General features: G+C 41.7%; 1 protein-coding gene across 1 annotated transcript in view; it reads left to right on the top strand.

The window, feature by feature from the left end:
- The window catches only part of cacna1g (calcium channel, voltage-dependent, T type, alpha 1G subunit), a 227,639-nt gene that overhangs the window by 104,675 nt on the left and 99,213 nt on the right, over window positions 1–23,751 (top strand). The window contains exons 4-8 of the mRNA XM_053414443.1: window positions 4,255–4,352; window positions 18,121–18,280; window positions 21,267–21,567; window positions 22,105–22,197; window positions 22,325–23,234. Of these exons, the coding sequence (XP_053270418.1) occupies window positions 4,255–4,352; window positions 18,121–18,280; window positions 21,267–21,567; window positions 22,105–22,197; window positions 22,325–23,234 (1,562 nt within the window). The remainder of the gene's footprint in view (window positions 1–4,254; window positions 4,353–18,120; window positions 18,281–21,266; window positions 21,568–22,104; window positions 22,198–22,324; window positions 23,235–23,751) is intronic.

Here is a 23,751-nt window from a genome sequence, read left to right on the forward strand (position 1 = left end):
TAAGTATATCCTTCAGACATTGATTTTTGAGAGTCCCAAAGCCATTTGTCAGTGTACTGTGCAGCCAAGCTCAATGCTCAGTGTTATTTAATTCAGCTGCTGACAAAACAAACAACCCGGCCTCAGATCCAGACAGAAGTTGTCGTATCCATTCTGCTTTCCTCAGTCCATCCGTCATGATTTGCATGAAAATAGTCAAATGTAAGACCTAGCCAGGGAAATGATGACAGAATAAACACCAGTGAGATTCCTTTAAATGCTCTCTAACCATTGTTTTTAGCAAGATTTAGCGCTTATCGCTTGCTCCTTATCCTGTTGTCAAACATGGAACTGGCAGCCACAGTCAACATTATAAATGTGCAGTGGCTGCAGGAAGACGGATGGTTGGAGTGACTAAGATGGACACAAGATGGACACACAGATAGATACAAGTGGAAAGGCAAAGGTTAATCAAACAGTAGACTTGGGCTGGAGAGGGTCAAGTGTTAGACACTGTCCAACATTGCTGAGCTGTAGTTTTACTTTTTGCCCATTATAGGTCTGGGGGGCATTATGTCTAGTATGTGTGTGTGTTCTCAAAGTGTTCCAAGCTACAGTTGCCTTTGTTTTGGAGGGTAGTTTGGCTGGAATTGTGTATGTATACCATTCATCATGTCCTTGGCTGCTTGGCGTGAACACACACATTCACCCTCTGAGATAACAGGGGACGAGCTAAAAAACGAGCTGTCTACATGCCCAGAAGAACGTGTGTGTTTGCGCCTGTGTGTGTGGTTTTGTGTAAGCTGTATATTACTGAGTGCTTTTTATTGCTGGACTTAAATGAATATTATTACATTCTTTTTCCGGTTTGTCCTTGTAAGAATCTTCCCATATCAGGATGTTCACTCGTATCACATCTGAGTGTGTATGACAAGATGTAAAAAGTGTTTTTCCTCCCGGACTCCGTCCCCATGTGCAGATCTGCTTTGAGTGCTTCACTTTGGGAATTCTCCTCACGCAAACTCTCCCTAAGGTTGGGCCTCCCCCGGTCCACTTCTGCTTCTCATTTCTTCGTCCTCCTCCCGCTGCCCTTACCCGTATCAGCATCATCAGCACTGGCACGGACTCTGACGAAAACAGCGCACGACTTCCTGTCGTTTCCAGCGTTTGTTTGATACACTCCATTTCTCCTCGGCTGTTTCTTCATTCCAGATGAGGCGAGATGGGTCAGTTTTCACTCGGCACACCGAACTTCATCTGGCTCTCATCAGGGGCAGCAAGTGTTTTTGCATGGACTATTTTTCAACAGACATCATTCATCATCCGCTTTTGAGATTGTTTATGCGACTCTGTCCGATGAAAAATTACCCTAATATTTGTATTGTATTACTCTGGGGATTTATAGCGTGTTTGTGGAGCTCAAACACGAGATTTCCCATTGGAATCCTAACAAAGTTACCATAAATTCCCCGTAGAGGATCTACTGCTCAGCACTGAAACTGAAATTTATCATAGCCTTTATCTTCTGCTGATATTTTTCAAAGGTTTCTCATGTTGTTCTAACTAATCAGAAGTGACATCATAGATGCTGTTAGCAGTAGCACGTGCTATAAGCGGATAAAACAGCAGCTCAACGTTTTATGAAATGCACTTCTTAAGGTTCTTGCAGAGAGATAGCTCACATTTATATGTTGTTTATAAGACTATAGAGATGGCACAAGCAAATTGAAACAGATGTAAACAGCTAGTCTGACTTCATATGATTGTAAGACAACGTGCCAAGCTGCTAAAACTCAAATTTTTACACATTGTATCTTGAGTGGTTGTGCTTTACAAATCTCAATTCTATCCATTATCCATACTGCTTATCCTCTCAGAGTGGCTGGTTGCATTTTCATGTTCATGTTTCTGACGTCCCCCATTCAAAGGGTAGAGGATGGTTCGTGAATACTTCCTCAGGCTCAAGTGCAAATCCTTAGGAATCTTGTTTTGTTTTGCTAAAAGCTGAAAGTATTTCCTTTACAATAACATACATAATGGATAAAAGCTGCAGATCTCTAGTGCCAAGACACTGGAATCATAGAATAGCTTGGAACTCAAACGATTTAATGGTTTTCAAATTAGTTCATTAATAAGATAGATTTCCTGTGCTTGAATTATTAATGAATCACCTAATAAATGTTGCTATAAATCTTTGAAATAACCATTGATTATCATTGATTGGTAAATTATTTCTTCTCTCTGTGGTTGCTTGAACTGAAGCAATAGTGAATTAAAAGTCATAGCCATGGACTGCAATCGCTGTAAACGAGATATCCTGAGCTTTAGAGATTACCTTTGTTATCCTCAAGATCTTCCCTTTTAATGCAAGTAAGACATAAAACTGTTTGGTTCTTCTCTCCTTCTTGTGAATTTACCTTTTAACTCTAGTATTAGTGAGGTGTTCTTTAATGTTAAATCGAGTTCTGGTTCAATAGGGTTTTTCCTTTTATACTCTTGGTAGGATTTAGCACGTTTACCGGAGTATCTAGTTATTTGTTTTCATTCATTTTGAGCTGGACGTCCATGATAGCCTTTGCACAGCTCCCTGGGATTGGATGACACTGTTAGCTCTCTCTACTGGTGATGGGGCGGCATCTCTGTGCTGTTCTGTTAACTGCTTACCCATTTACCTTCTCGCTCTGGCCTGCAGGCCATTTGTCAGCACTTTCTGTGTGTGTGTGTGTGTGTGTGTTTGTGTATCTGTGTGTAAAAGATAGAATGTGTTTGCCGTTTCAGCACTAATTTGGTGTAGTAAAGTTGAAAGTATTCATACTGTATTGGGACACCCTTAAGTTTTAAAGGGAACCACTCACACGTTTGTACATTCCTTAAAGGAGTTTCTTGCACTTAAGGTGACCGATAGGCTGGTCCACACACAAACACACACTCACGCATACACTGTCAAACATGTGTTGCGAATTTGTCAGACAGACACACTTGGGGTCGGTGCGAGGAGGGAATTCCTTCATCTGCACGCCCCTGCACATGTGCTCAGCATCTGCTCCACACACACAAACGCGCACACACACAACGGAGAGAGAACCAGTGTGAGAGGAGATGATGATAAATACTGATCAAGAAACAAGAGAAATTGTTCTTTTTTCAAGCATTCCACAGTCTCGCTCTCTAAGCGTTGTCCTTCTAACCTCCCATCACAGCCTGAGAGAGTCTCCAAAGAGCTCCTGGAGAGGCTGTTAAGACTTTGCCGTCTCAAGGTTACGAGGCACACTGATCCGATGCTTCTCTTTAATGTACTGTGGAAGCCAGTCCTCCTCCTGGTGACGAGTGATTCGCCCACTCTTGACATTTTAAAAGGGGGCGCATGGATGCCGTTTGCTTCTTTGAAGGGTGATGAAGGAAGGGTACATGTGAATATCAGGCATGTTTGCCACACAGACATTGCTGGGCTCTGCATACAAGCACATGCAGAGCCTTCTCTGAGGTCCTGGTTAAGGTTAGGGATAAGATGGGGATTGCGGTAAGGTAGCGGTGAGCCAAGAGCTGGTCATGGCTAAGGTTACGGATAACCGATCATGGCTAGGGTGGACACAATGAATTGAAGTCAATGCAAAGTCCTAACATGCAGTCATGAGCACTGAGCTAATTGAACATAGACCTGACAGAGCCAGGACATTTTGTGCAAAGTGAGGACATTTTGTCCTGTCCTCACTTTCTGACTGATGTTTAAGGGGTTGTTTGGGGATTAAGACTTGCTTTAAGGGTTAGGATTAGATTTGGGTTTTGGTAAGGGTGGGGGGCTATGGAATGCATGATGCCAATGAGTGTCCTCACTAAGGTAGAGGTACTCTGTATGTGTGTGTCTGTGTGTGTCGTTTCTTCAACTCTGGACCTGTAGCTCAGTTAGCTTTGGAATGAAAGCATACTGTTTGCCAGAACACAAAGAATGTAAATCCGGGACTTCAGAGGATTAATTACCACTTACCCAGAAAGAGAGGCAGAGCATGTAATACATATGATACATAATTAGGTACATGATATTGCCTTTGTGTTTTTTGTTTTTCTAATCCCAGATGATTAAGCAGGTTCTGCTGTGTGCGCTGTGGTAGTAATGAAATAATCAAATTAGTTGTGTTTACACATGTCTCTCTCTCTCTCTCTCTCTCTCTCTCTCTCTCTCTCTCTCTCTCTCTCTCTCTCTCTCTCTCTCTCTCTCTCTCTCTCTCTCTCTCTCTCTCTCTCTCTCTCTCTCTCTCTCTCTCTCTCTCTCTCCAGGATGTTGGAGTACTCCCTCAACCTGCAGAGTGTCAGTTTTTCAGCAGTGAGGACGGTTCGGGTGCTGAGACCACTGAGAGCCATCAACCGAGTGCCAAGTGAGTGCAGACGTACTGGCCCCTTCTTGCTGCAGCTCTCTAACCAGCCTCAGGATCTGAGAACACATTGTCCTCTAATATCACAACACTTTTGGCTTCCTCTGGAGCCAAACACACGTCTTTTGATCTGAAACTAAAGCCAGACTGTGTTTAACTTTAAGGTTGGCTATAGAGGTAAACCATTCTGAGTATTTCTAGGATTCATTTTATGTTGTCCGTGCAAGTTTGAGCTGATAACCATGGAAGAAGTGCTGTGCAATCTTCGAAAAAATCTGAATGTCTACCGTGCATCAATTATGTAAGACATTGCAGATCATACCCTGCATCCTAAGTTGGGATCAGTAGCTTAAAGCCCACGTTGTCCACGGCTTTGAGAAGCACACCATGTTCTAATCTAGACAGAATGTGAGCACCTCTTTTACATTGTTTGCTGGTTTGATCATATTTTTGGACTGCTGTAATGTGCTAGTCCAAAAATAATCTGTATAAGTGTATTCGAAAGAACGAGTTTGCAAAAACAACCCAGGCCAAAATGAGCTTTCCGCAATGGGTTGCTGCGCTCAGTCTTCGAGATAGGGTGAGTCATCCGGAGGGGGCTGGAAGCAGGGGATAGGGACATCTGGGAAACCCTACTTGGCCGGCTACCTCCGCAACATGAGCCTTGTTAAGCGGAAGATGATGAATTCATGGATGGATGGATGGATGGATAACTCAAGCATTGAACCTCATAAAGAGAAAAGAGCCCAAATGGGCACAGGCTGAAAGTAAAAAAAAGTTACTATGCAATACTTTTTTGACTAGTATTGACTAGCTGATCCCGTCTACTCAGGCTGAATAGCAGAATATATTAGCTGCAAAGCTTTACCTTTTGTAAATGTAGGTGACTTCCCTTCCTCTGTCATGGTACTTGCTATAAGTTGTGATCATGCAGGTGGACTGAATTCCCACACATAAGTGGAATGTAGGTCAGGGAACAAGCTGATCCACATTTGCCGTCTGACTATCTCTGTGTTTTGGCTTTCCCCGGCCACACACTCAGATTTATATGCAATTTTCCAAATGACCGCCTTTTATTAAAGGACTGTAGTTCATAGCTACAATCACACACACACAGGCCACCCCACTTGTTCATCACGATGCAAACACACAAATCCCCGAGATGCCTGCTCCATCCGTCATCCATAACACATACACACACAAAAACACTACCCCCCCCCCAACAGTTCAATACTCTTCCCCCCTTTTCTAAAATCAATCTCCATTAGTGTGTATAGTGTAATCAGCACAGCTTGAATTTCCAGCATGCACATTAATGTTTAAATAAATCACAAGAGTTTTTGTACCCACCCAACAGTCCACTCAGTGCGTCCGTCCTTACTTGAGTCCACCGACTGCAATGCTTTACAGTGAAATGCAGACCCTAATTAAGTCATTAGCTTCTCAATTGAGGAGATTGTAAGCCGAGTGAGCACTGATCAGGACGTGTGTGTGTGTCTGTTGGTGTGTGTGTTTGTGTGTTAATGTAGGTGTTTTCCCCATGTAGTTGCATCAACCCCCCGACCTTCTCTTCCATCCTTATACCGATGACCCTCCCAAACCTAATCCGTAATCTAAACCTCTTGTCATTCAAGGCCATCACAGGGGTCGGCTGACGTTCATCAGGCATCAGCGTCATCAGTGTCATGCACACACTGACTCGCTCATTAGACATCCAGCCATTGCTCAGCCTAATCACAAGACTAATGGTGCCATTCATGTGTGCATGATTTGGTGTGGTTCTGGCCCCATGGCAGCAAATGTCATTGGGTAGATTTTAGGTGGTGGTGAGGAGGGGGGGTCTCATTGTATTTGGTGTGGTGGAAAATGACTTCCTCAACCCCTTCATCCCTGTAGCTGCATTGTTCTGCAGAGGGGGCCTCATCTTCTCTAGGTTTACTGGAGGATCATTAACAATTTAAGGTTCATACCTCCAGGATTATGTGCTAAGATTTACATAGTACGATTCAAATAATTTATCTAGTTCATGTGTGTGTTATTTCGTTTATAGAAAGTGTCAGTAGAATTATAATATAGTATACTATAATATTTCATTCGATTTTCAAATATGCCTGTTTTAATCTGACTAGTCATAAATACAACTCAATACTGACGAGTTCAAACTTAATTTAAGGTATCTTGAAGTTAGATGTATTTAAAACATTATGAACCTAAAGTCAGAATTACATTATAGGTATCAGCAACTGAAATTAGACTCATAATTTAATTCATGCCATTCCAGAGTTTAAAATGTCCAAAATCATGTTTGGAATCAATTTTGGAGGATTTCTTTGTTTATTTTGTTTGGATATACTGCTCACAAACCCAGGTTATTCTACACTCCTCTTCAAACTGATGAGGGCCTAATATTTGATGATATTCAGAGCTCAGGTGTGAAACAGCTGAACATTCCACGGGTTGAGCCACTTGGCACATCACCAGCAATTACTGTTGTGTAATATAACCACTGGCACAGTCCACTCTAGAGACATGAATCAATCACGCTGTCATCTGTCTGGATACATGCAGATAGGATGTCAAGATCTATTGGCGGAAACAAAATATGTACTGTATATATTTGTTTTGACAAAACAGTACATTTGTTTTGATTTCAATGTATTGATCTAAATCATAAATCAACACAATACAGATAGAAGGTACATATTAATTTAAACACAACCAAGGCACATACAAATAAACAGCTTATGCCTTATCAGTTCGTGTACAGGTCAGCAGGTTCATTCAAACGATCAGTCCAAGGTGGTGTAAACTTTCCACTTGAGATTCATGTTGATATTCGTCCACTGCTGCCAAAAATGTAAGACATCTGATCCCGGATCAGCAGATATATAAACTGTAAACTGTTAGTACTTACATCCCTCTGCCTTGTCGTCTCAAGCTCCCCTCTATCTCTGTCTGTTACCTCTTACCTTAAGTCTGTATTGGACCAGAATGCTGGAGCTTATCTTAAAACTCTCTCTCACACACACACACACACACACACACACACACACACACACACAGACACAGACACACACACAGACACACACAAACAAACACACAGCCTTAGAGTTGCGTTAACGAACACATTGTTCCTGGCACTGTGTCCAGGTCCTGGCCTCTGACAGTGATTGATGCTCTATCACAGGCCATCCTGCCAGTGGAAGTGACAGACACATTTTGCAGGCTTCATCCACCGACTGCGGACGAAACCCAAAATCCAGACTGTGTCACCGTCACATCACTGCCCATCCTCTGCCACCCGATTGGCTGTTACCCTCACATCTTATTTTGGCCAGCTGGGGACCTTGTACCGAACCTGTCATTGGCTAAAAAGCTGACATGACAACCAGTGACATGGCTCTGTGTTGGTCTTGATATTTAAAGACTTCGACTGGCCACTCCTGTTTCCACCATGCAGTATGGTTTTCTGTATGACAGAAGATGAGGGAGAGATTTTTTTATTGAACACTGCTCATTGCTTTGAAATAGATATGGTGATGTGTTGAAGTTGTTTTTATGAGTTTGAATGGGGAGGTGTGTGTCTAGTACAGAGCTGAAGAAGAAAGAAATCTAAATGTAGATTTACCCAATTACTGAGAAGCCAAGACTTATTTTGTATTCCCAGAGTAAACAGTGCTTCTTCTAAATAAAACTGCAAACTTCAACATTTAGAATATACCGTCAGCAACTGCAACTTAAGTAACCTTGATTCAGCTGTAACAATATGCAAATAGAAGTGAGGAGCTGCTTTAATGGGTTTTATTTTCAGGCCTCGAGGCGCTGAAACCTAGAATACCGACTTAAACTTGCTGATTGTTGAATTTTTCTGCCTTTTGTTTCTAGCAGTAAAAGTGCCATGTTATACTAAGAGAAGAAAAATAAAGTTTTTTCTTTCATCCTGAGGCTAGAGTCCCACATTTAACAGACACAATTTTGTTCAAGCCAAAACTATTTTTGGAAGAGAGAGGGACCTCAGGATGATGGCTGCTCATGTGCCAAAGTGCCTGCTTTGGAGGCCATAGCAGCCAGCTGCAGTCTGTATTTGCAATTCATTACTTGCCTCCTGGCTAGCGTTAATGTGTTATCCACCCCTGGTGTTAATAAGAACTAGGAATGAGTTCCTTAATGCTAAGACCAGCTGGTGTTAAAGAATAACTCAACTGACTTTACACATAAGGCTTTGACTTGGGCTCGGAGACCATAGATTTTAATCAGAATATACAAACAGTACAGTTACTGCATTTGCTACCATTATTAACAGATACTGCACTGATCAATTAGCGTTTCACATCTGTGTCTTGAGGTTGATGTGAAACTCGGAGCCAAACCTGTCTGGCACATCGCTAAGATCCACATTTCGATCCAACCCAGACCCTAAATTATGGCTTATTAAGCTTTATATCACTAAATACTCAGTTAAAAGGCCAGATAATGCACTTCAATGGCAGTTTTCTTTGATATATGTTCTTCTTAATAAATTAAATAAAATTGCCAACCTGAGCCCAAAGCTTTACACAACACATTGACCTAAACCAGATATTTCAAGCGAAAGGTCTCAGAGTTCTGTTATTATCCCTCCAACTTCTCAGGGGGCTTGATTGAACAGAAATACATTGTTTGGGAGTTTATATATCAATATCTTTTGAAAATTTTGTAATGATTAACTTGCTGTTAGACACCATGAATGTGAAGCATCTTTATTAAGCATAAGTCCATATCAATAGAGGAACATTACTACACTGCTGCTGCTGCTGGTGTAGTAATGCCAGCACGTGGCTGGTGGAATCATTGATTTGGTCATGGTGGTCATGAGGAGATGTTGGGTTGCATGATAATAGGTTTGCGAGGCTGAAAGACATAATTGCAACCAGACAGTGACTGGTAAGGAATGTGGCCACAAAGGTCATTGATGAGGGAGCTGTGAAAGTGAGGTTTCTGACGTTTGTCTGCATGTGGAAGCAGTGGTGATGGAGGGAGAATGCCTACAGAGGAACAAATGAAAAGATCTTCCCTGCTGAACTTAAGCCGCAGCTTCATTGTTGGGTGACTAAGTGATAAAGGAGGCTATGATTCATCTGTACTTAATTGAAAAATCTGAATATGCTGCATCAAGTTGGAGGGCAGTGGTGACACGACATCCTGCAGGCCCACAAGTGAACAACAGACACAGTGGAAACAAACAATAACAATCTGTCTCGGACTTGATGAGTCTTGATGACACATTCAATGCTGTGAATCAAGTTTGAGCGAGGCAGTGTTGATTGACGAGCCAAAGGCAGCGCTCAATAGGTGATTATCACAGATAGACACAGATGCACACACTGAAGCTTCTCTGTCTCAAAGAGACACAATCCAGAATTCTAACATGCTGTTATCACAGCATGCACATATACACATTTCCTCACACACTTTTGTGCACGCAGGTTTGCAATGCATGCTCGCTCACGCTGTTATGTTCACTCATGTGTCAGTGATGCAGAGTGTTTCATCCTGTTCTCCACTCTTTGTTGGGCTCGGTGTTTGAGTAGCTCCAGGTTCATGTACACTGTTTTGTACTTCCGCCTTGATGAGCCCTAAAGCCGACGAGAACACAACACCATCACTACCTCCAAGCTCGTGCCCTCCTACTTCTACAACACATTATTTTCCTAACCCTCAGTGCTGCAATTAAAGAGCCTATCTTCTCTAAGCTGTTAAGAAAGGGTTTTATAGCAGGGACAAAATTCACCACTTGACTTCTGCTGTTCTATTGTGATGAAAGGGCAAGAGGGAGAGCCCAGAGGACTAATGCGTGATACCCGGGCTCCTTGTTTTGTGAGCAGTGCAGAAGAAAATTAAAAGCTAATAAGTTTAAAACAAGATCCGATGAGGAAGCTGCTTGCCAGAGGATTTATGCAAAGAACGTTAGAGAGTAATTCTCGCTCTTCAGTCTTGTCAGTCTGTTTAGTGCCAAACACAAAAGATCCTGTCAGTCGAATCTCAATATGACAAGACCACCCCCAGCAGCTGTTGGCAGAAGAGTGACATTTTGTTGCTCACGGAAGAGCAAATACTACTTGTATTCACAGTCCCAATTCATCATCAACAGTTTCAAGATATGGCGTTCTATTAAAGCCTGACATTTTGCTATTTAATCACTTGGAATCAGTTTTAAACTAATGACTAATGTGTAATTATGCATCATATCAAATGTTAACAAGAATTTTCAAACCTAGATAAATCCGTGTTATTCTTGTTGTCGCCTGTCAATGGTTTCATACCTCTTTGTGCATTTGTCAGCATTGAGGTGGTCCAAATGAAGTCACATTTGATGGTAAAACTTGTACATCTTAGTTGTTTTATTTAACAAGATAAAGAATTTTAAGGACTTTTTCATATTTACATTGTTTTGCAGTTGCAGTATAACAGAATAAAGTGTACATTGCTCCATTAATGGATGACTGGCAAGCCATTTAGCTCACAATTGAAAAAAAAAAACTTCTAGGAATGTCGTTAGCAACTGACTTGGACATCTTGTACTCACATACAGGCCCTCTGCATAATTTCTTGAGAATATCTGAAATTTAGTCCAGCTTCAGTAGTATTGAAGCATCTGACCATGATTGAAATATTTTCTGATTCTCCCACATGGACGAAACAGGTGTAAAGTTCTAAAAGATAAACAAAATCTTTATTACCTAGTTTTTCTTTTCTTTACATGAAAATGAATGCTTTACAGAAGTCGATAATTTATTAGTTATGCTCAGCGTTTGGTTAGTGAAAGGTTTGTGTGCCTGTTATTTCGGAATGACTTCATCTGTTTTTGCACATGTTTCATTGTGGGTTTATTGGATGAACACACATTCTTTAGAAAAAGACTTGATGAATCAGATCTATTGGAACAGAAATAAGTATAGAAATGATTTAAGCACAAAGCTGTACTTATTCATGTTTGATAAATAAGTCAGCACACATAAGAAGTTTACTTCCATACGAACTGGTGAGCAGAACAAATTGGTGAACTCACTCGGGCAAATAAAACAGCAGATCAACAGAGTTCAGGTGAATTGTCTGCCCTCTTTTCTCTCCATCAGTTTTCATCTCTCTCCGCGTGCTTCAACTTCGGCTGACACGGCTCGTTTATGCAAAGGCACATTTCCATTTCAGGGACGTCAAGTGATCTCTGTGTGGAGTCTCTGACATAGAGCTGGTAACTATCCATCCACAGCAAATAAGAAGAGAAGCTGGTGTACACTGGCCCTCGGCTCACAGAGCCCATTAGCACACAGTACACAGATTACAAAGCTGGTTGGGCTGGACCTGGACAGGAGAGCCGATGAAGCAGACCTGATCTGCCTCCTAACAGATGGCTCCCCAAATCCCACAGAGCCACCCGCCTGCCAGCCATGTTGGGATGGAGTAGCCGCCCACAGTGAGGTTGGAGAGGGCGCACGGACGGAGGAGGAGATGATTGTTATTGAATATGAAATGTCGATCACTTGGAATGAGCACTCTCCTTGGGTGGGGAGAGGTCCAGAGGATTGATTCTTTTATCTCTTCAGAAAAACAAGATATTCAGGTTTGCTTGCATCACAGAACAATGACCTCATATGTGTCTCACTCCCCGGTGATTGTGTTTAAATGATGCCTTGATTTAAACCACCCTGAAAATGAAAAACGACAGCCACAGCAAATATTATAGGCCCACACAACTCAAGACCTCTCTGTAACTGCCATGACTCTTACTCATGTATTAATATAATATTCAGTGTTCTCCCAAAAGGCTGACCTCTCCCTTTTGCAGCAGTAGGTAAACTAGAGAAGCTTCAAGACATATAGTGACATTTAGGGTTCAAAGCTGGAAACTTTCCATTGGAATTAATGGGAATATACGGGAATATACGGGAACATAAGGGAATTAACGGGAATTTACGGGAATAAACTGGAAATTGTTTGGGTAATTTATACTGACTGTATTTACCTTGTCATATACACTTGACTATATGCTTCTGGATCTTTGTGTCATTCCTAACATAGGTTTTTGCACAGTATTTGCAAATGAACACTGCCTTTCCTTCTACATTGGCTGGGGTTAAATGTCTCCACACATGAGATGGTGCACGTGGAATTGTTCTGTAGAATAAGATGAGAAAAAAGCTTGTAAACTAACACTAATGCAATGCTAGAGATATAAATAGTTGGCCAAACAATTGGAATGGTCTTTAAAAATATTTTACAATTGACGGATAAATGAATAGAAAGAGGCTAGATGGACAGATGAAAAATCCTCAATCAGCATGTTAATATATTTTCCCCAGTAAAATCATCAAAACTTACCTGACTCTTCCTGATCACTACAGCAGGCCTCAATAGCCCTGCTGTAGAGTGCAGGATGCTGGGAATTATCTGTGCATGTGATAGAGAAATGCACAGTGCAGGGTTGAAATTCAACGTTTAGCGTAAGCTGCATTCCATACATCTTTAAAATAGAGTTTTGAATGATGTTTTTATTGCTCAGCGTTTAATTTGCGAATTTAGTTTTTTTATAAAATTCCCAAGATTCCCAAAGTTAATATTCCCATGTAAAGTTTACGGAAAGTTTACGGAAATTTACCGGAAATTGTCCGCCCCTTTGCAACCCTAGTGAGGAAACAGATAATTCCAGAGTGTGGGCCAGTTGATGTTTCTAGCACACGATTGAGGGAAAACTGTTTACTTCACCTCTGCTTTCGCTCGTGATCCGAGCTCATTTTCATTTGGAGCTCATTGGGCCACTACATGATGCGCATGTATAATCTTGTCAGTGTTTCTTTGCTTTTCCATGAATCAACAGTTGTTAAAATTAAATTAATGCAGCAAGAAAACGATCAATCTGGCAGGAAAGAGAAGTCGTTGGGCAAATGGATTTAAGTAATGCAGGGAAGAAAGCATTAAAAAAGCATGGCTTTGCAAATGTAGGAGAATTAATTGAATTGTGTTTGTCGCCTTCAAGGATGCATTGCTCTTAATTTGGGTAAACATGAGTTCGTTTTTGAAATCTATTTGGTACCTCAAAAATATTATCCTTAAAATGATAGTGACAGCTATTCAGAGGAGATTCAGAGGACTGTCAAATTCAGACCCTGCTCCTCGGTATGATGACTATGCAAAGATGATGGGGATGATTCGTTGTGTGCACTGCATGAGTGCAGCTGTCACAGGCGGGAAGACCGGCATGGGCATTTTTAGCATTTAATTGTTATTGTGCAGCTGCTTCTTTGCTGTGTATGGCAGCGTATGAAATCAGTCAGTGGTTGCTGGTCCTGCAGCAGACACAAATCTGAGTTGCAGTCACTGACTCAGGCAGCGCTTAGCAGCATCCTAACAGCTCAGCACATTACGCTCTTAGGGCAATCCCTCGAAGGAACTGCTGCTTAATGTGCGCTCTGTGTCGAGTGTGTGTCCATTTTCCGTTTTGACTTAACGGTCAGGCAAGGATTTCGGTTTATGTGTGTGTTTGTGTGTGTGTGTGTGTGCATGTGTGTGTCTGCTTGCATTGCTCATTAATGGCCAAAGAAAGAAAGAAAGGGAGGAAGAGAGATGCTGTCGTAGTGTGTGAGCCTCTGCACCTCTGTGACAGCAGCGCAATGTAGCACTGTGCACATTCACTGTGAGTTCAAGGCAATTCTGTTTAACGGGTGTCCTATCGAAGGGCAAGCTGCAACAAATTTCCACCGGTAGTGACTCACAGTTTCATTTTTACATAACTCCCTGTCCGTCGCTGGTAAACAGCCCTGTTACAGAGCATTTCATATCTTTTTCACAGTGGGATCATGAGAGATAGGAGAAATCTTTGTTATAATCCCCTTTATCACTGCACTCTGGGATCATATCATTGATTGTAGTTAATGATGGCTGACATGACTGGTCCCCAAAAGTGAAGCCAAAGCATCTCTATCACCTCCTGGTGGCTGGCTGCAGTGTACGTCATAAAAACCCTCTATGTTTGTGAATTGGACATGGATCAAACTATAAAGTCAGGGTACACACAAAATGCATATTTTCTCAAAGAGGGTTTAAAGGACAAATGGTTTGATTGAGTTCCATTTTTGTCAGTTCACCTCTGTTCAAAACATCATTGCATCCCTGTGAGACCAACCTGAATAATATCTTAGATGCATTAGTCAGTCTTATCTGCTCTAACTTATTGCACTTCACCTCTCATATCCTGTTTGACCCTTGTCCTTGACTTAACTGTCCGTCTGGAGTTGTACTAGCCCCTTACCCAGGGCATCGCTAAAAGGCAAGTACCTGAGTTTGGTTTTATTTTAGCTTTTCCTAGCAAACTACCGTCCTGTTTAACTTGCTAACTGGTCACAGCTTCTCCACCACTGTTTCACATAGCTAACGGGAGATTGTTTTGCCTGCCAACAATCAACCCAGTTTTAAATTAAGCCAGGGGTATAATTGGTAATGCTCACATTAGTGATGCTGTGAAAACAAGGATAAAAGTTACGACTTCCAGCTGAGACTGACTCATGACTGATAGACCTGGCCCCCGCAGTTCCATCCCCTGATCCCTAGTATGAAGACTATAGCTCAAAACAAGCAAGATGGCAGCGTTTCGTATCCAGGACATTTGGGCTCCATTGCTGGGTAGTGACATGTGTCATCCATCCGTCTTTAGATTGTTTTATGCCAGTATACTCCAACTGTGTGTGCTGTGAATATTGTGACAGCTTTTACACAGTATAACTTTAAAACAGTGTTTTTCCTGAGTCTTGGATTCCATTCAAAAGTTTCTGTTTTCGGCACTGTCACTTTCCCTGGGACTCCCTACTCACATCTTTCCCTTTGCAAAGATGAAGGGTAAGTAACAATCCAAACACACATGTCATCCCATAGATGCTCCCCACTGCCCATCATTCCTAAATCTTTCAGCAGTACCTCTGCGCCGCTCCTGCATTTTGGCTTCCTTCCGTCTCTCATGGTTGTCTTCTTCTCATTTCTTTTCCATGTCAGAGCAAGTCAGAAAAATCCTCCAGCTTCCCTTTCTATCTGCCAAAACCAAAAGTCTCGCTCTCATTGTGTATCCACATTAGAAAAAAGGAATCTACCACAATCTCTCTGCAAATATATGAGGTTCTTCATGCAGATTGCATAGCACAGATGAAATATATGTGCATAGCATTATAAACATGCCAAAAAAATACATGTCTTTCCTTTGAGGCAACAACTCTAAACCAGAGAGGATTGCAATCGATGCCTCATGTAAAATCAAACAAAACACTTTCTATCCTCACAATTTGTCTGTTCAGAATAATGTTTGCAAACATCCATGATTTTGTGAGAAAAGCACATGTTTGGTCCTAATCATCGGTTTTGTGAGGGCCAAAGACACTCGCTTTTTTTCACAGAACTTTATGTATTAATGGCTATTGGGACGTCATGAGGATTTCAACGAATGGTAGAAAGATAATAAGTGTTTCAGAAATAACTTTCCAACCGTAACTTTAAGAGGTATTGTAACTGTCACTTCACAGGCTCTGGCTTGGGGTCCCTTTGACCCCTTGGAGTGTGCCCATTGGACTCACTCAGTAATTAGTGTGTTTGATGCAGTAACAGGCATCTATTATTGACCAATTTTGGAAAGCAAATTACTTTTCATCCACTCTCTCTGTCTCTCTGTGTTTCTCTCTTAACCTTTGTTGATCCATGTGACACCTCTACAGATAGATGGATACATAGATAGATAGATAGATAGATAGATAGATAGATAGATAGATAGATAGATAGATAGATAGATAGATAGATAGATAGATAGATAGATAGATAGATAGATAGATAGATAGATGATGGATGGATAGATACAAATATAGCAATAAAGGAAATGTGTGTGAATATAGGAGCAAAATCTGAGATGTAACTACAGAGGGACATGGTCAGATTTTGCAGATGGAGTGTGTGGGTGCCAACTGCTAACAAATCACTGCTCTTCCGCTTGACTCAGGACTCTTGTGTCATATCCAATTATATATTTTTAACCTTTATTCATCCAAGGAAGATGTTGACGCGTATTCTCTTTTTTCTGCAATGGTCTGCTTGATATTTATGCTTTAACACACAGTCACCTCCAGTAGCAAATTAATTTAACAACATGCCACCACTGTGCACTACTGGAGTCTCTTGTGCTTTTCAGTATCTTGCTCGAAAGCACTCATTGCAGAGGTGCTTAGATTAAATGATGGCTCATCATATTTTATTAGTGACATAATCTGAGTGGTATACCACTTTCAATAGCGGATTACCCCTGGTGTTCATCCTTCATGTGTCACCCCCACTGACTCTTTTATGGGATATGTCGCTACCATGGTATGTCCATGCTCCATGGAATTGATATGTCACTATTGTTCAACTCCAACTGAAAACAGTTCAATGTGAATTTTGAAATCTTTGTTAATTTTGTCTGTATTTGTGCACTTCTTCAGTTTACGGATACGAAACAGACAAAACAGAGCAGTACCAGAACAAATCATGGGGCAGTATAGCCAATAGTTCAAGCGAGACAATCAAAGAAATATGGAAGAAATTTCAACAATGGCCCGTGCAGAGGGACAACCAGCCTTATTATTAATGCTGATATTAATATTCCCTTCTCCACCGTCGCCTTGTTTGTTGTCAGAAACTCTTGATTGTATTCTGTACTAAAGTGGATGTATTGCAATGCAATTTTAAGGGGGAAAAGAACTATGTCGGACAATTAAATCATTGGAAATGGAAGTAATTATCTTTACTTACGTAACAGCAGCATAAATAAGATCATAAGATCATAACTCCCATAGTTATCCCATATGTTATTAAAAGTTGTTTTGCCTTAGCTATTAATGTGGCGTGGTGTCCTCCTGTGTTGCTGTCCCTGGGTTGACTGAAGTGAATTCTTTGTTGTGGCATACCTCTAGTTACAAACATGTATGTCAGTGGAGAGTAGTATCTGCCAGTGGAAACATGTTGGATAAGCTGTTTACCCAAGCTACACACAACAATTAAATAATAACTGTTTGAATATGAATTACAATATGACTGAGGATTAGAGTGCTTTCCCCGGTAGTAGACCAGTGGAGCTGCAGCAACAAAAGCCAATGCCAATGAGGTTTGATACAAGGGACTGGAACAAGAGGGACAGAAAATAATGTCATTCCTTCATTGTGTTATTTGAATGCCGTACAAACCTTCCAACTGACATGGAATTTCATTCTGACAAAATTAATGTCCCTCATTAAGCTCTTGAAATACGAAACATAAAACACTGAGAGGCTACTTTCAGTAAACTGTGATGGATGGTAGGCTAATATCACCATTTACTGCAATTATGTCTTTGTCATTCAACTATTAAAACTGTTGTAGCATCGACTGGCAGGTGTATGATTTGCTTTAATGAGTCAAGTTACTGAAATGTGCACTTGTCCCTGTAAGTGTGCTGTAATAGCCCTGCACTAGGCACCGGGAATGTCTGTAAATTGAGAGATTGCTACTTGTATCGACTAGTCTTTTGAATGAAATAGCCACTTCTCATGTCAGCTTTGAAAAACCTGTTGCACCGCCACTTGTAGTAAAAGAGGTTTGACTTTTAAGTCAATCAGTAATATGCATCTAATCCTGACAAGCTCTTATCTGTGTGTGTGTGTGTGTGTGTGTGTGTGTGTGTGTGTGTGTGTGTGTTGTGTTGGCATACTGTGCTCTCCAGCTGTTTGACCCTGTCCTTGTCCCTCAGGTATGCGTATCCTGGTGACCCTGCTCCTGGACACCCTGCCTATGCTGGGCAATGTGCTGCTGCTCTGCTTCTTCGTCTTCTTCATATTTGGCATTGTGGGCGTCCAGCTGTGGGCCGGCCTGCTCAGAAACCGCTGCTTCGTGGAGGACAACTTCTCCTTGTGAGTTCCAGTCTCTGGGTTGATTTATTGTCTATATGTGACATTGCGTTTTAAGTTAGTGACAAGAATACATAAACACACACACACACACACACAGAAACACATACACACAAACATACTGTATATCTAGATACGCATACAACCTTGAGTGTTTTGCCACCTTATAATCCACTACATTTATTTAACAGCTGTAGATTTTACATATAAAGTATCATTTTCATATGAATTCAAGCAATGTAATAATTTTAACACTTACAAGTGTCATTCTGCATAATGAGCTTTTGATACTTTCAGGCCCGTTTGTTGCTACTATTGCTTATATATTTTACTTTAGTAAAAAATTAAGATAGGTTAATTGTATGGTGGAATTTTGCTATTTTTTCCATCTCTGATTATTGATCAAAGCAGCAACTTATGAAGCATCCAATTGAAACATTATTGTATATATTGTATATTGAAAATTGAAAACTTTAGCATTGATGATTGTAAACATGTAGTATGTGTGGATGGTCAGACTCTACAGTAAAAGCAATTTGAATGGTCACCAACACTACAAAAAATGACTATATAACTGCAGACTATTTACTATTTGGCAAAGTAACTGCTTAGATCAAATCTGAAATGACAATATCAGTAAAAAAAAAAGAGCACAAAAATGCCTCTGCTCTCGATGGAGGGTATGAAGGTATTATTCCTCAAGATTGCCAACAGGTCAAGGCAAAACTATCACGCAAACCTTAATCCTGCACACTAAATTAGGTCATGCACCAGAGTCAATGAGGTTGGTGATTATAGTGTCTCATCACAATGATGAATGGGACACAGACAGGCCCTGGTATAATGAAAAAAGACCCCATGGTATGTGGAATATGGGCACCCATGACTTATTCATGTTCATCTTGGCTTCATATCTCTGTATAGGATTTATGACATCTCACAGCTGTAATTTAAATTCACGCATACTGGCGTTGGTGAGGTAGCACATTTTTCGTCATCATCATCATCCGTTTTCAGAGCTACTTCATAAAAGGGGACGTCTGTGTCAGATGAGTGTCATGTAGGTCTGGTTTAATATCTGCTTCATTATATTACCGCTACATGTTCTAGTGCTTTGGCAGAGTAGTGACCTTTGGCTGTTGGCTGGATTCACATTAATACTGTATGAGACTGATGACATGTGAGAGCCGGTTAGCAACCAGTTAGCAACCACAGTCCCTGCAAACACTCTATTATTGTTTGTATTTATTTTTTTGAACAGATAATTTCCCCTAAACAAAATCCTAAACAACCTTTTTTTTTTACAAAATATCTCTTTCCAGACGGGACACAAAAATTATTACAAACGCTCAAACAATAGCCGTCAATAAGGACTACATCAACAATTCATTAATTACCAGAGAACGTTGTGAGCCTGCTAATGAGGTTATTCTCTTCTCATCATCATGCTGATTACAAAAAGCAACAATAGGGGGGTGTGCAGAATAAGTTTTGACGCCATTGTTTCCCAAACACTCCGTTTCACATGTACACACAGATAAACAGAAACTGGAGTTTTTGAAAATCTGAGGAAAATTACCCAATTAGTGTGGACAGAAATTAAGTGTTTGTATAGGTCATCCCCACGTTTGAATTAAAAAGCTTTTAATAATATTTGAAGACATTTTTTAAGTGTGATGTTGATCTCTCTCACACACACACATACACACACACACACACACACATACCAGTTATCCGCAATGGATGACTGCACTGTAGCAGATAAGCCAAATGGTTGAATTGTGTCTACAGTACTGTAAACACTCATTCATCCAACTCTCACCACATACACAGAGGTCTCTCTGGCCCTTTGACCTCAGGTTTGTCAACACGATTACATCTCTGCTGATTATTGTTGATGATTGAAAGGGAATTCATTTGTGAAATCAGCTGCTGGACTTTTTGCATGGAATTAAAACCTGCAGACTTTTTGGGGCTTCAAACTTGATCGATGTAAAATTCTCCTCAAAGTTTGAATAAATCTAATAGGAGCATTTCGACTTGATTGGTTCAATCTGTCTGCAGAGGCAGCCTGTACCTAATCAGTTGGTCTGGTCTCAGTATGAACAGTAGCTTTAGATAGATGTTGCTTTGTAGTAGGATTGTCGTGGTAGTCTTGGTTACTGATGTAACAAAGTGTTTCATAGTGTCCCCAGATGACATTTCTCTGCCACCATTTTCTTTCAATAAACATAAAAGCAGTTTTGGTTCTGAAGCTGCCAGTAGCTAAATCTAACGTTAAAGATCAAAGTTAGTGCTGCACTGATATTCAGCTGAGACAAGTCTTTTCTCATAAGTTCAGGTCAGGCCGCCTTGGGATCATGTCAAGTAATCTAGACAATAATGGACAATTAAGCTTTAATATTTTGCTGGTGTTTTCTGTAATGACCAATTAGTGCCACAGTGAGATAGACTTCTTTCAGACCTGCTTTTAACATCCGTCATGAGCAATCCCTCCTCAGTGTCTAATCGCTGATTTGTTTGTTGCCACTGCCCCAATATAAACACTGATTGTCACATGATGACTGGTATTTTTCTTGAATTAGTAAAATATTTTTTTATAGCACAGACACGAAATCGGGTAAAAACATAATTATTTTGTCTTCGTTAACATAAAGTGATCGTCATGTTTATCATGTCATGAGATCCGATCTCAAATGGTCGCAGGAGATACAATCAGGATGCATATAAATGTCAGGTGTGAACACACAAATATAACACTGAGTTTTCTTGTGATGGATTTCTCGGGACGGATGTTCACACCAGAGCTGAACAGGGTATAACAGTCTGTAAAATATTGTATGAGTCAATTCAGGCAGATAGAAAGTGTTTTACCTCGATAACAACGTTATAGGTCGACCAATTTGTGTTCCAGTATAAACTTCGTCTGGTCTTATGACATAGACAAACCAGTAATCCTTGCAATTTCCTCTGTTCTGTCTCCCGAAAGCCCTCTGTCTGTGAAGTCGGAGAAGTTACCTGAATACTACCACACTGAGAATGACGACGAGAACCCCTTCATCTGCTCTCAGCGCCGGGAAAATGGCATGAGGGACTGCAACTCCGTGCCTAAGCAATATGAGGGAGGCCTGCAGTGCAACCTGGACATGGACTTTTACAACAGCACCGACAACACCACTTGCGTCAACTGGAACCAGTACTACACCAAGTGCACTGCTGGTCAGGTCAACCCTTTCAAGGGAGCCATCAACTTTGACAACATCTGCTATGCCTGGATCGCCATCTTTCAGGTCAGACAGCTCATCAAGCCTCCAGAATAATAGGATTTCAAAAGAGCATATGAAATGAACAGTTTCTGCTGCATATACAGTTTGGTTTAGGTGGAGCAGGCTTGTAATTCAAAAGGGGGGACAAATCGCCCATGTGGCTGGTGTATCAGAGGAATGGGGCTTACAGGATTAGCAAATTACCACAGCCACACCAACAGACCACAGTTTCATTTTTTCCACGCCATTGGTTTGCTATCTCGACATCTTGTGAGAAGCCTTTTGTTGGAGTGTTCATTCATTGCTGTCCAGCTGAAGGGGGCAATTTTGGAGGATGGAAGCCAGATTAGAGATGAGTTCTCCCACTGAAGCGCATAAGAGACATGTTGAGGATGAGTCCTCCGCTGAGTCTTGGCATTTGCAACACTGAACTCTGAAATGTGGTGTTTTTTTAAACTGTATTTGAATTTCTGTCCAGTTTGTTTTATTTTGTTTATTTTTTTGTGTTGTCTGATTATTTGTGATTATCCTTTATCTTCACTGTACTGTGTTTCCCTTCAGGTGATCACTCTGGAGGGCTGGGTCGACATCATGTACTTTGTGATGGATGCTCACTCTTTCTACAACTTTATCTACTTCATCCTGCTCATCATTGTAAGTGCGGCTTTATGGAGCCACCAGCTGTGTGCTAGTGATTGAACAAGTGGGTCAGTGGGGGGACGGGTGTGAGAGTATCTATCTTGAGTGAATAACAATGTCATCTGCTCCTCCTTGTCCTCAGATTGGCTCATTCTTCATGATCAATCTGTGCCTGGTGGTCATAGCCACTCAGTTCTCCGAGACCAAGCAGCGGGAGAGCCAGCTGATGAAGGAGCAGCGGGTGCGCTTCCTGTCTAACGCCAGCACTCTGGCCTCCCTCTCCGAGCCAGGCTCTTGCTATGATGAGCTCCTCAAGTACCTGGTTCACGTCATCCGCAAGGGGGCCAAACAAGTGGCCCATATCTGCAGGCTCTTGGCTCGCCGCGCTGGGCTCAACATAGCCGCCTCGCCCCTAGCCACGGAGCCTCAACGTAGCCAGAGTCGGAGGAGGAGGAAGTCCTCCAGGCAGGGATCCATGTCTATTCATCACATGATGCACCATCATCACCACCACCACCACCACTACCACCTGGGAAATGGCAGCGTGAGGGGAGGAGTGAGCCTCCACTGTATGGAGGGTAGGGATGTGGAAGCTGGAGCTCATAATAACAACGGAGGGGCTCTTGTTGCAACAACTGGCAGTGGACATCTTGCTTTGGGGCCACCATCTACTTTGACAGCAGCCACTTCTGATTCAAACTTGGCCACTTTGTCCAACCCTGCTGCAGGTGCTGTCGGTTCAGCTTCAGTGTGCAGTGTATTCAACGTAGAAACTCTTAGCGTTACCCCATCGCCCACATTCATGGGGCCAACTCCGTGCTCCTTCACCCTGGCCCCCGCTCCTGCATCAAGGGCCATGAAAAGGAACTCCGTTCCATTCGCTGCGCCAGGTCCTAAAAACTATCCCACCCTACAGGCCCGGGCCCTAGCAGAGTCCAGACGAGGAAGTCTTGCAGCCAGCACTCTGACAAACATCAGCTTCAACCTCAATATCCCACCCATGCCCCTGGGGAGACGGCCATCGACCCTGGTGGACACACACAACCCCACAGGTAGACAACTCACCACAAACAAACAGGGATGAACTCCAACAGCACAGTCAAGCAAAAATTAAGACAAACGTTGAAAGTGGTTAATTAGCTCCAGTAGCTCCATTCCCTTTGAGTTGGCTGCGTTGGATAGGGTTTGCTTTGCCGAGCAACTGTCATTAAGAAAAAAAACCTGGAAAGCATAATGGGGTTTGAAAAAAACAAGAGTATCTCATTAACTCCGAGTTAGTGTTTAATTTCAATTTCGGTGTTGGAGTAAATCAAGTGACACACAACTGGAAGTGTTCCATTTTCTGCGGTTGAGTTGTCGTGATTACACTTCAAACTACAACACAATCCAGAGTTGTTGTTTTTATCCTTTGTGAGAAACAGAAACAGTACTAATGAATATGAATCCCTGGTGCCCGAGCTCGCAGGCAGCTTTATCTGCAAAAGGCCAGATCTGTTCAGGTTGTGCAGATGGTGAAAATAATGACTCCCTTCTCTGTTAAGTTTCAGCTTCTGACCTCTGTCGCTCTAC

This window comes from Pleuronectes platessa, chromosome 21 (assembly GCF_947347685.1).
Source record: "Pleuronectes platessa chromosome 21, fPlePla1.1, whole genome shotgun sequence".
Lineage (NCBI taxonomy): Eukaryota > Metazoa > Chordata > Actinopteri > Pleuronectiformes > Pleuronectidae > Pleuronectes > Pleuronectes platessa.